Here is a 14449-nt window from a genome sequence, read left to right as displayed (position 1 = left end):
TTTTATTTTTTTAATGTTTATCTGCCCCTTTAAACAATTCTATCTTCTTGTTACTAAAGACATCAGATTTTCAATTATGTTACTTTTATTCTTATATAGCAACATATCTGTAAGCTTGTTATTACTGCAAAAGTAAGTCCATACGACTAAGTTTTTTTGATCAAAACCTATGATTTTTTTCTGTAAATTTGCAAATTTAATTAAGATCGACTTCAATATTAAAAAAAAGTAATTACGGTCGTGACTTCAATATTAAAAAAAGTAATTACGGTCGTATCTTCTTTATCATCAATATTTTATTAAGGTGTTTGAGGGAAAAATTTCTAAGAACAATGTATAATATCAAATGTTAAAAGTAATGTCTCATCTTGGCGAACACCCTGTATAACTTAAAAATTAAGAAATTTTCGTACACACTTTTATTCCCTACTTAGTCCCATTGGAATCAAATTTCCAAAAACATTAGAAATACCAATTTACACAAATGTAGCTATATGAATATATTTTTTTTATTTAACACTCTTGGGGATAGAATTTCCAAAAATCCTAAAACACGTGTTTCTTTCTTTTAACCCGAAAATCCCAATATACCAATACTATAATAATTTATTCATGGATACTATCTTTACAAATGATGGATTTTCATTTAAATTTTGACCAAAATTTAACATTTAACCAAAAATCCACAAAACAAATGTTTCTTCATTTTTAACTAAAAGCCCAAATACCAGTTTTCATGAATATAATTTCAAAAATGACGGATTTTCGTATTCAACCCACATAGGAGTGGAAGTTCTAAAAATCCTGAACTACACGTTTCTTTAAAGGATTTTTACATTCAATCCCCTTGGGGGTGGAATTTCCAACAAATCTTTAACACACGTTTTTTTTTAGCAAATACCTGTTTTCATGGTAAGAATTTACGTATTTTTATATTCAAGCCCCTTGGGAGGTAAAACTTCGAAAAATCCAGAAACACGCGTCTTCATTTTTAACCGAAAGCTTAAATATCAATTTTTTAGAATATACTCGTGATTTTAAAATTTAACCCTCTTAGGGGGTGAAATTTCTAAAAATCATAAAACACATGTTTCTTCATTTTTCACCGAGTCTAGATACCAATTCTCACGAATATAATTTCAAAAATGATGGATTTGTATAATTATCCCCTTGAGAGTGGAATTTCTAAAAATCATAAAAAACGCGTTTTTTATTTTTAGTCTATAGCCCAAATAAAAATTCTCATGAATATAAGTTAAAAAATTAAAAAAGTTTATATTTATATTGCGTTTTTCATCTTTAAACGAAATCCTAAGTACCAAATAATTTCTAAAATTATGGATTTTCAAATAAACTCTAACACCCCATTTAACCCCCTTAGGGATTGATTTTTCGAAAATCCTGAACACGTTCTTCATTTTTAACGTAAGGCCTAAATACCAATTTTCATGAATATAACTTTAAATTTTCTTATAAAATGACGTTTTTTTTCAAATTTGAACACCCCATTTCATCCCTTTCAAAAAAAAATATTCGGAAAACCTCTTCTCAGGAAAACTCTACACACGCTAAGAAACTTATTTTCCAAATTTTTTAGATTCAGTGGTTTACGCTGTGCGTTGTCTGTCAGTCAATCACGGTACTGTGTTACAAAATAATAATAAAATAATTAATAATAATAACAATAATAATAGGTATAGAGATTAAACAGTGATTTTATATTAATAGCGCACCTGGAAACTGTTTAGTTAAAATATTGCTTTAAACAATTGCGTTAACTCCCTTTCACCCTTCATTAATTTCAACAATAATTCAGATTTTTTACAACTAGTTTTCAATAACAGTTCTTGAAACACTTAAGTGGGGATTGTTTTTTCGAAAACTGCAAACCGTTCAGTGCATTTCGCCGGTTGAAAGTCCTCGTTTTGCGCAATCCCTGTTAATTGGGGCCGAATTTGGAGTGCAGCTGTCTGTTGGGGCCAACCACTCTGCCATTTCCGCCCGCTTTTCACACTAGCATAAGTGTGCCGCTCTGGATGTAATCCTTTTAAATTCAACATTAAATTACGCAAGATAAATGCATTGTGCAAATTTTACGACGTGGCGGTCAGAAAAGCTCCGGATTGCAAATTGCGCCGCAACATACCTCGGAATAAAAGAGTCGAAAGAGAGGGAATCGTTTCACACGAGTTTTCTTTTTTCCGAGGGTTGTAAAGAATGTTCTCGGTTTAACACCGCAGTCTTTTATGATCGTCCGTGGAATGACCGCATATATGCTCCGTTTCCTCGTGAAAGAGGATCACAAAACGGGGCGCTTATTTTACTAAAGCTGGCACATATTTTATAAAAGCGCGTTGCGCTAAACTAACGTTTTAATAGCTTCGAATAATGCACATTTATGGGTTTTGTGCATTTATTTCGATTTATTGCGCTCGCAAGGCAGGGTCGAGTAATGCGACGTGATGGACGGTGTTATTTATTGAAATATTTTTGTGTCAAATGGGAGAAATCGAGAATTATCTGCGCCACTTGGACGTTAAACAGCGCTTAAACGAGGGGAGTCGAGCCGGGTCAATAAAAATTTTATTGGTGTTCAGCTAGACTCCCGAGCTTTAATGAAGTAATTATCTCCATGCGAAAGCTTCAATTTTGAGTATAGAGAGTCGGCGAAGCGCGAAATCGGTTAAGATATCAGAAGCGGCTAACGCAAGCAGTTTAACAATTACGCACGAGGGCTGAGTGTCTTTGTTTAGCAGTTAAATCCAGTTTCCAACTTGGGAAACTCGCAAAAAGCCTCCGGCCGCGTTATAGTGAACCGACGGATTATTGAGGCATTCTTATCTGTGATGACCACCACTCGATTTACTTCCGCGAGCGCTCTCAACAAACATAAAACTTTGTGTAAACGGGCCGAAAAGCTGTTTAGAACTTTCCAAATGGACACGACTTGTTTCGTGTCTTTTGCTATTTATTTTACGCGGGATATACGCACAATCGATAATCGAAGGGGGCCCGGCACTCGCATAAATTGTCGTCTGTCGGAGCTCCAGCTCGTATTGTGTGCCCTTTGATGTGGCACGGCGTAATTTCTGATTACTGGGACCGACTGTATTAAAAGGCCGCACAATCTATTTCAGTAACAGGCCAAGTAACGAGCAAACATCTAATAACACCGCATGCAAAAATGGTGGATGCGCCAAATTTTTTGAAACAAAGCTTTTGTTTAATGATTTTCAGAAGCATCATGTCAATGAATGGAAATTTAATATTTCCTTTATCTTTCTGTTGCTAAAAACCGTATTTTCCGGCATGAAAAGCTCAACTAATAAACGTTTAGCGCTCTGCTTTCGAAATTTATGCCGTCATTTGAATACAAAGCGAATTAATGGGATCGGTAAAAATAGGCAGAATTCCCCAATGCATCGGTCGGTTTCACTTCCGACATGGAGGGCCACTAATGTGCGTAGCTGGGGGTTACCGTGGCGATAACATCAAATAGCGTCACCGTAATGACGCCAGCCCCTAATTACATACCTTGGTCGGAAGCCACGTATGATCTATGGCAATAATGACACCGTTAGAGAAGTCTCGGACGGTTATTACCCCACAAGACATGTTCGAAGTGGATTAGCGATGAAGACTATATCACGAGCGACATTATGGGATATGTATAGCGTTCTGCGCTAGGGGAGCACACAATAAATGTTTTGACATGAAGTTAGCGAAAATGAAAAATGAGAGCAACTTTTAAAACTGGAAATATTGACAACAACCATTTGTTAAAATTCATATTCTTAAAGCTGGAATTTACGACGCCTGACATTATTCTAATTTGAAAAATTACACTTTTAGCATATTTTTCGCCAACAGTTTCGACGTGTAATTAAAACGAATCGGATTGAAAAGTTGTTTGGCTGATGAAAACGACTCGAATTTCAGTTATGTAACGCCACAAACAAATATTTGTACTTTGTGGGGTTCGACTGATATTTTAGTGGTGATCTATATGACGGGCTTGTTTTTTCGCACTTTCAGATATTGTTTTTCACCCCCGTTCTGTTAAATGTGTATATCTGGAAATGTTATCTCCCCATACCAGCCATTATGATCCCCTATTGATTATCATGCACTTGCCAACCCCACCCCGGTTTTTCAATTTACAAACGCAGAAAATTAAAGACATGCAACTTTTTCCAAAAACACTAATGATTGCCTTACCACAAAAACCACATATCAAACAAAATATATTGTTTCATTAAAACAATACACATAATCCTCTATAAATAGAGTTTGGTGTTGTTTACGAATAAACAAGAGCACAATTACATTTTTTGCAAAGCACCAAGGCAAACTTTCTCACTCATTCGCAAAAATATTTTTAGTTAAATTTTTATGCTTCATTACCTGAATGTTTTATCTAATCTTGATCTCTGGCCTTAATAATCTAAAATAAATTTTGGCCAAAGTGGACATCAAACAAATGAAATGAAAAAAAAAACAAGAAAATTTGGTAAATTTTGCTTTACAGTTTTATGAAACACTCCGTATGTCCAAACAAATACTTTAGGCTGAAGTATAAGGCGGAATTCAAAATCGTACTTGTAGTAGGTAGCTGACTTTAGCCGATTAACGTCCGGTTTGATTTATAATAAGAAAAACTTCAAATATTTGTTATAAATAAATTTTAATAAGTTTTTGAAAGTAATATTTTGTGTCTTACACGTAAATTATGTTCAACGCATTTGCATTAAACATAAAAAGTCTTTAGTGCAACAGGACCCAGATCACATCTTTTAACTTTGGTAGATTTCAAAATTTAACAAAATAGTTCCTTCACGTTTTTTCGTTTAAAAATTTGTAATTTATTGCATATGTAACACTCTGTACAAAAATAAAATTTTAATTTTATTTACTAGTTCATAGCTATCATAGCCCACAGACACGGAAAAAAATAACCCGGCGCATCCACCATTTTTAGCATAATATACAGGTGCCCGTTTTTCAGTCTCCAGCATGGCGATCTCAGTTGTTATAAGAGATAAGAGGTCGCTTAAATTTTTGTTTTTATTTTGTTAAGCGAAAACCAAAAAACTGGACGTTTTTAACTAAGACGGTCTTCAGGTACTTTTTTACAAGGAATCTAGGTCTGTCATCGTATTTTCCAAGACGTTCTTGATGTCAGAGTTAGAACACTCAACTTTGGTTTTTCTTTAAAAGCTATATTCGTTTTTTGTATTTTTAAAATTTTATTCGTGATTACAACGATGTATCACAAGATATGATCGAATCTTATGCTGATAAAAACAAATTTGCGAAGTGTGCTTTGGAAAAAACGCCAACAATTTTGTTTTAAAACAAACTAGATTTTGGAGGATTAACTGAATTTGTATCTAGAAGGCTCACAATTCTGCCAAGCTTACTTATTTAAAAACTAAACGACATGATAAATTAGAAATTTATTCTTCGCAAAACAAAATAAGACAAAGTTATAAAAGTTCTGCTCGCGTATTTAATAGAACTGTCAAAATATACTTTGTTAAACAAAATTTTTGTCGTTTTTTTCCAAAACTACTGCAAAAATGCTTTTTATCAGCTATAAAATTCGATCATATCATGTAATATATTGTTGTAATCAGGATCAAAAGGACTTTTCAAAAATACAAGATTTTTGAATGGCGGCCAAAAAAAAACAGTTGAGTGTTGTAACTCTGACATCAAGAAAGTCTTGGAAAAAGCGATAACTAATTTATATTTCTTGTAAAAAAGTGCCTGAAAAATGTCCTACTTAAAAACCTCTAATTTTACTCTTTTAGTTTTCGCTTAAATGACACATCAAATTTTCTTTCAGATTATTACTTAGGAAAATGGGCAATTTTGCTCTAATTTCACCGATATCGTATCTCGTATAATTACTCGCTTGCTCGAATAACACACATGCAGTATACTACGTTTTATTTTATATTTTCAAAAAGCTAACCATATCAAAAATTTTGTTGTGAAAAAGGACTAGACTGTATGTATATCGGTATAAAGTCCTTTGCCATCGTGTTACGTTATTGGTCAACTCCGGGTGGAATTTCGTCCTCTGCCCGTGCATTTTTGGGTCCCATTTTTGTGCCCCATTTCCCAAATAGTTTTATCGCGTCTATATCGTCAGTCGTTTCGCTTTATCTCTGGCGTTATTTGCCGCTCGATCGAGTTTATCAAATGCAAAATAGGTGAATCTCGTCGCCCTCGAGTCTAATTTGCACCCAATCCATTATGAGCATTGTCTGACTAGCACAAAGATATCCATCTTTATTCTAGGATATATGAGGGGTCTGCCCGCATGAAAGGGTTACAAGTTCGACGGTGTAAGCCAGCATCGCTGATAACGCGTAATGAATACGAACAATGCCGCGCCCGCCTCCCTAATCTCGTAATCTACGTCCTCCGGGTGGCTGTTGCTGGCTACCGCCCGTCGAGGCCGCTAATCAACGTACCATAGCTTGATTACTCGCCTAACTGAGCGTACGAGGGCTCGAAAGGGTGCCGCCACGCACCATCCACCTCCAAAGTCACGAAGACTCTCGAGACAACACTTGGATCGATGCGAAGCAGTTCACTCGCAGATAAATGTTAAAATTTCCGTGGTATGGCCCGGCCTACAACCTTGTTACGCCAAAATTGAAAATAAATCGCTTCAACATCAAACAAAAAGCATTTAACTGAGTTGCAGCTGTAGTGGAAATATCTCTTGAAATTTATAATGAAAACTCCGTTTTCGCAAATAAAAAAGCAAAACCTCGCCATTTCCCTCGTATCTCCATACGCGCTCCTCCTCATTTTTACGTATAACGTTCAAGAGCACAAAACATAAAACATATCGCTGTCATATTTGGGCCGCGCCAATTTCTCCTCGTTCTGACCGAATGCCAACAGCCGTATATTACGTACAAACGACGTTAAAAGCCTCACCAGTGCTTCATCGAGTTTAGCTCGCTTGATAATCAATCTTTTTACGGTCTGCGACAAGCCGTGACCGACGACGTCCACTTGAAGTAATCCTGCATAAATCATTAGACGCTGCTCAAGATGACCATTATCCGGTGCAAAACCCGCAAGATTTCTACGCGACGTCATCCGTCTTGCTTTACTCGATGCCGGAATCTGCCCAAGATTTTAAACCCAGAGAATTGGACACGACGCCATCAAAAAACTTTAATAAACGTCAAGGTAAAAAATGACGAGCGGACACGAGCTAAGCCGCAGATAACCAACGGAAATAATTGGTTTACGGCCACTTTAACAAAAAATCATCAGCCGAAAAAGACAATTTTCCTCACACTTTTATTTGCCCGGCGCATCCACCATTTTTTTACTTCAATATTCAGATCGACAGCAAGTCTTTCGGCGTTTGCAAATCAAAACTCCGATACAATTTTTAAATTTATAAAACACCAATTGCACTTTTTATATTTTATATTGTTTCCTTTGCCCTAAACTTATACACCACAAAACAAATTCAATTTTTTTAGAAAAAATACAAAAATCTTCACAAAGCACGAAAGCTAGTGTTTTCGGTAAAGCAGAAGAGTCGTCTACAAGCGCCCACTTTGATATTTTTGCAAAAGTTCGCATCTCCGTTTGAAGCATTTGGCGATATGTTTATTATTGAAATATTCTTGATGCTATTACTCCTTCGAGTATTATAGAGAATGCGAGAATAAGAGCATAACTCTCGGGTTGTCTATTGAATATATTTTTCATTTTCGCATGTAAACAGGGATGAATGTAGACGTTTCATAAATTTATTGTCCCGCGTCGTGAGCGATAAATTTTTGTAGTTCTCTCCAACACATGCCGAAATTACAGCAAGTCTCAGCGTCATAAAAACGCATCAAACCATTAATTAAAACCGCTAATTGAAAAATAAAAGCTTGGTATAGATTAGCGCCCACCCCTTTCGGTTATTATTCCGCTATCAGCATTAAAAGCGGCCATTAAATAAAAATATGACAACATTTAACAGCAATAAGCAAATTGTGCTCAACAATAACTAAAATTAGCCGGAACAAGTGCAACCAACGGCCCGGAACGCGGAAAAAATGAGTTAATCCATTACTACAATGCAAAAATTCGGGGGTTATTGCGCTTAAGCCCGTGAAAGGCGGATTAACTATGAATAATGGGCAAAGTTGAGCGGAGTAGTTGAGCAGTTATGCACCAATCATAATTGATTAACCGATTATTGGACGGAATTATCAAGAGAACCATTCCTCACATTGCCACTCAAAGCGATGAAAAATCGCCCCCCGATTCAGATTTGAGACGTTGTGATCGATACTTCCCGTTCGCAGTCGCATCCGTTCTGTTCGATCGCCAGTAATGACCCATTTCAGCTCGAACAAATTCGTTTTTAAATTGTGAAGATACAGAGCGCTATTTGCGTCAATCAAACTTTAACGGCTAATCGAGGCGTTGCGCTTTTTCCGCCCGAAACACGATTATTCATCAGCGATTTTTTGCAGAGCTTCAATCAGTGTTTCGGACACGATTTCCGACCGCTGCATAGTCGGGGGAACTTAAATGTCTGTAATTATAGTTAATTTAATGACCTGAATGCGAGCTGGAATCGCCCCACTCGTGTCCACTAATATTCGTTAGCCCCAGCAATTGCTTTTTATGATCTCTTTGATTTTGAAAATATTCCACTTATGGAACGGTCTAGCAGCGCACCACGGGCGTTATGTCTATCATGTTCGGGTGAATATTAAATTTTATACGAGTTGGGGAATTTATAGAGTCGTTTATAAATACTGAGAGATTTTTGATTTATGAGGTGGCGTGTTGAGTGCCCATAAATGGAATATCAAAAATTAATACAATCGATAATTTCCGATAATTGATGATTGGCAAATGCCGATTTTGCGGCCCACATTTTTAATATGAATGCCAATAAAAATTATGTGTAAACGTACCGAAATAAATATAGTTTTCTTTAATTGGTTAAATAATAAATAAAACCACATTTTTTTTTGCAACGTTTATTTCACAAAATATGTTATAAACACCAATAAATTTTGCTAACATATCAAAGTGTCGGAAAATTGAAAAAAATAATGTAAATAAATCGTAGCCCGGCGCCTCCACCATTTGTGCACTCATTATAAATTACAATTATTGACTAGCAATTGAATAAATTCCCCTTCGTACACATAATGTTGCTTATTTTTCTCTGTGTGCACTTCTGTTCGTCGCAAATGTGATTCGTCGTCCACCGGTAATTGATTACTTCAGGTGCAATAGAGCGAAGCTTTTAGCCGATACTGAAAAACTGTTGGCATTACCATCCTTCATCCATCACTCATTCACTGCAAATGGAACACATAGCGAATTCAATATGTGACGCAAGATAAAATCAAATCAGCATTTGGAATATCGAGAGGTATTTCGCTTAGAATTTCTTGTGCTTCCATTTGTATCATTTTATTCCGGAGTACTTCTCGACTTTCGTTTAAGATTTTCATAGGTTCTTACCCTACGTTCATAAATCTTCTCTATGTTAAAAATTCCAGTAATAATTTTTCATGCATCCCGCCCTTCGCGACTTTTTATTCCTTTTACTTTTCTGTTTGGTTTATTGAGATTTACGTTTTTTGCAACGTATCGAAACGGCGAAATTCCTTCGCAATGGAGGATTGAAATTACGAATTTATCAGTTGCTAATTGCGCACAGCGAGTGCCGCTTTAATATTGATGTTTGTGCGAAATTTCGGCGTGTGTGCATTTCGGCCGCCGGCTGTTCGCATTACGCAATGTAATATTATATCAATCGGGGGCCGAACGTCCGCCACAGCTTGGCGTGATGGCATTTGATGCATGTTTCATTAAGTCCTTGTCATAACCCTTCCTTTCAGAAGACACCGCAACTACTCCTAAGTACCCGATTACACAACTTACCAACTTTGCCCAAAAATGCAGAACCTGCCGACTTAGCAACTCCTAGCTCACTAATTTCGCGCACAACACGAACTCCAACACCCATCGAAAAACAGATTAAGATTTACTTAAAGTAAATCAAAGAAAAAATATTCACGATCCGCTCTAATACAACAGTGATTCTGATTAGCATTTCAGAATGAAATCAAGACCCAAATTGTGCCAAAAATCTGAGAAACCTGCAAATGGCAAGTGACTTGGTAACTCAGTTATCTCAATAATTTCACGCACAATACGGGCGGGATTTTCATATGACAAGCTTTTAATCTCACTTCAAGGATTCGAGTGCGAGCTCGTTATATTTAATGAACAAGATGCCGCGAGTAGACATATGCGAAAGTGATCTATCACCAGCACCCCATTAATCATCCGACACCAACTACGATGCACCCTCAAGTAAAGACACTTTAATGGATTCCTCCTAAGCCGCTTTGATTTTCAAAAAACATATATCTCGCCCTTTGAATAAAATCGATGCCTTAAAGCCGCCTAAATAATTCAAAATAAGCTGCGTTGCTTAGTTACCACTAAAATAAAGTGCCGGTTTCCACGGTTCCACGAAAAATTTAAAAAGTAGTTGCCACGGTGACGACTTTTTATCACCCTTGTGCCATATGCACCCTCACCGGTGTTGTTTTTATCTTGGGGCCCTCGTAAAAGATTTATGTTGCACATTTGCAATTAAAAACTCCTAAAGTGGCGACTTTAAATCAGGGCCATAATTAGAGTACCGAAATATGAAATAAACATTTTAATTGTTTGGAACGCACCCTCGTCGCTTATTAGTCAAAGTTTAGGAGTTGTGGGGGTGGATAAATTGCGGCTGGCGAAAAATAAAACTTGACCGGATCTGACTACTGAATTTAGATAAATTTTTAATATCGATGCCGGTCTATGAGGGGCTAGGGCCAATTAACATTCATGGCTTCGCCCCATCATGAATATCAAGTCGATTTTTGAACTATCGCTGCGTATGAAAAGCCGGTTTCTTAATTATGATGCAATTCAATTTGGGGGAAGTATCTTTTCAATTTATCAATTTTGGCCCACGAAATGGCTGTGTAATTAAAACGCAAACATTTTATCGTCCCTGCGAGCGAAAAAACGACACAGAGATTTGCCTCGATAAAAAATACGGTCATTTAAAAACAAAGAAAATTACAAGGACAAGAGTGGAAAATAAGATTACAGTAAAATACGTCTCGGAGCTAAACAGCATTACGGACTTGATTGAAATGAAAACATGACCGCCCCACAATCAGAACCCGGTTAATGTAATAGCAGCCAAAGTGTACTCAGCAAACATAAACTTTTCAAGTTAATTATGATTTTTTGTGTGCGTATGCACGGCGGCGTGGGTACGATTAAAACTGACCTGACATACATCCGATACGAAATATAAACATCGTCTAAAGCAACACTGTCGCCAGGTCCGAGAATAACAAAGAAAATTACAAATTACAAAATAAAAAAAACAACTTGTTCAGCCCAAGAATTTATTGTAAACAAATTTTACAAAAATCTGTCACAAAAATATGTTTCTTTGATAAAAACATTCGTAGAGTAGTAGTTTTTGCAGTTTCAGCAAAACCAGGCAGTGTAATAGAGATTCTTGATGTTGCACACAACACAGAATTTCGTGTTTGTACTCAACATTATTTCTGTCAAAGTTGCGTCCTTTAACAAAATAATACTTTCTGGGGAGTTAGATAAGCGCATCCCGTCCGTCAAAGTTTTAATTTTTCCATCGGCGTAATCGAATCACCCCTCCTTTGGCATCCTCCATCAGTGCATAAGTCCAGTTTATTTATCCCCTGTAAGAAAATATCAGTGAGGCCGGTGCACGGCGCGCGCGTCATCACTGGGTCGAACGTCGGGACGCCTCCAGTAGTCAGCTCGCACCCACCGCACCATCCAGTCTTGCGCCAGATGCCGGCCGGTCCACCAACGGGCATGTGACCGCAAAGAGATGACGCACCTGGTGCTAGTTCTTGTGCTTGTTGCCGCTGTCCGGACGGGTGCGTGTCCCGTCATGTGCACGTGTTCCCGACACCTCGCCGTTCGCTGCACCCAACAAGTGCCCGCTGAGATTTTCACCAATCTGACCAACCTCCAAGAGCTGGTGATCGAGAACAGCGACCTCGGGGATTTGTCCAATGTGTCGGTCGCCGATTTAGAATTACAGTCGATGCGACTGTCGCAGAATCGTATTGTGTCTCTCCCGGAATTGAACGTCACGAATTTGAGACACTTGGACTTGTCGGGGAATTTGATCGAGACGCTCGGAGTGGAGTTTAGGACATTACGGAGTCTGGAGATACTCAATTTGAGTGCAAACTTTTTAACAGTGATTGATTCGGACAGTTTTAGTGGACTTGAATCCTTGAAGTGTTTAGATTTGTCTCGGAATAATCTGACACGGCTCGATGACGCGCTTTTTGAACCGTTGCAAGCGTTGCAATATCTCAACCTAAGCTCCAATCAATTGACGATTCTTAACGAGCGGTGTTTTATCAGTTTAGTGAAACTCCAACAACTTGATGTTTCTTTCAATCGCTTGGTTCGGGTCGAATTGGGGAGTTTGCAATTGCCGAGTCTGGCGAGACTTCTCTTAGCTGGTAATTCGAGACTAGGGGCTTCGAAACAACCAATGCTTGTCGGGACTGGTCAAAGACTCCAAACTGTTGATGCTTCAAACATCGGGCTTGAACAAGTACCCCCAGCTTTGACCCATTCGATTCGAACGCTTCGCTTAGTTGGTAATAGCATAAAGACGGTCCGGTGTGGTGACCTCGACTCTTATCCCCTGTTACAATTGCTCGATTTCGATTCGAACGGCTTGGAAGTGATCGAAGACGACGCTTTGGGTCGTCTCGACTCCCTCACGATCCTCTACTTGACTAATAACAACATGAGCGAAATCCCGAAAAGTCTCTCGGAGAAGCTCAAAGTCCTTCATTTGGAACACAATCAAATCCAACAAGTGCGTACTAGAGACCTCCAAGGCTTGACCTCTCTCGAAGTCCTTCTCCTCAACGACAATAAAATCCGTTTGATCGAAGCGGAAGCCTTCAACCAGTTGACGTCTCTTGTCACTCTTGATATCTCCCGTAACCCTATTAAAATCCTCGAAGCCGGTTGTTTGTCCGGCTCGATGGCCCTCCAAGTCCTCCGTTTATCCAACATCGATGTCGATTCACCACCGAAAGAAGTTTCCTTCCCCTTATCGTCAACCGAGCACCTGATCACACTCGATCTCTCCGGAAGCCCGGGACTTGCCCGACAATTGCTAGTCGATACTGCAGCTCTAGCCGCCTCGCGACAATTACAAGAGCTTGATTTGTCTTTCACCGACCTCGAGTTCATCCGCTCTGACTTGCTCCACTTTTTGCCCCAATTGCGGATCTTCCACATTGACGGCAACCGAATCAACTGCACGCAGCTCGAGTGGTTGGCGGCTTGGATGCGGCGCCAGGACGAGCCCGAGTACAAAAGAGTGACATGTGTGAGCCCCCCTGAGCTGTGGGGGACCCTCCTCATCGACCTCCAACCGGTGGAAGCGACCCCAAACCGCCCCACAACCACACAAACACCCACGACACAGATGGAGGACTACATCGACATAGAGTCGTTTCTCCGGGAAAACAAATCGGAAATTTTCCCAATTACTAACTCCACGCGTGGAGAAATGTCCATGTTTAGTGCTGGGGCGCAGGAGAGGCTGCACCCGGGGCTGGTCCTGGCCGCTGCCATGCTAGGAACAGCCCTAGTGCTGGTTCTACTGGGGGTGAGGTTTGCCAAACGGAGGAGGGACGCATTGAGGCTCAGACAGGAGGACCTCGAGGTCAGCTCGCTGCCTGGCGTTACGGAACTATGGTGACATTTGAGACAAGTCGACGAAGAGAGAACAATGCTCTATGAAACTAACCTAACTTAAGCGATTGTAAGTGCTTGTGATAAAAGTGAATTATACTTTTGTATGACTGAGCCATTTTTTTACTTGAGAATTGTAAGATAGCCATATTTTAGACGAGATTCAAACGGGACGATTTACTGTGTCTGGCGATAATTGTGTGATATTTTAGGTGATCTCCGAGGTGTGTTTTGCGTTTCTTCCGATCTCAATGTTCTGATTATCGGTTTTGCTACAGATTGTACATACCTGTCATGTTTATATTTCAGTGCGACTTGTTCTGTGTATTGTGATAGTCCCATAAATTTAATGAAAAAATATAGACGTATTTAAAGTAAACACTCGCATTATTTCCGCAAAATTACACTTGAAGCGTTCAAAAAACGCAAGTGCAAAAGCGCTAAGCACTGAGCCACTGGCTCACGCGTCACAATATCCCAAACTTTACCTACCTTTGGCGTTTTCCATCAAATTCCTCCGAAGTGAAGCTTTTTGAACGAAACCTTTATTCGAAATTAATTAAAACTGCGTTGCTAATGTCATACTAGAGACAAC

The 14449-nt window shown here is 38.7% G+C and overlaps 2 protein-coding genes across 3 annotated transcripts in view; one reads left to right on the top strand and one right to left on the bottom strand.

Annotated features, from left to right (window-relative positions):
• Window positions 1–14449, bottom strand: part of timeout — a 32883-nt gene that overhangs the window by 10906 nt on the left and 7528 nt on the right. The gene's annotated exons all lie outside the window — the stretch shown is intronic.
• On the top strand, window positions 11843–14233 carry LOC100142069 (vasorin). Its single transcript, XM_001812642.4, has one exon. It carries the CDS (start codon window positions 11951–11953, stop codon window positions 13859–13861), a length of 1911 nt encoding a protein of 636 aa, XP_001812694.1. The 5' UTR covers window positions 11843–11950; the 3' UTR covers window positions 13862–14233.

The sequence above is a fragment of the Tribolium castaneum genome, chromosome 4 (assembly GCF_031307605.1).
Source record: "Tribolium castaneum strain GA2 chromosome 4, icTriCast1.1, whole genome shotgun sequence".
Classification (NCBI taxonomy): domain Eukaryota; kingdom Metazoa; phylum Arthropoda; class Insecta; order Coleoptera; family Tenebrionidae; genus Tribolium; species Tribolium castaneum.
Note: the sequence above shows the minus strand (reverse complement) of the source record. Positions and strands in the feature narration are given on the sequence as shown.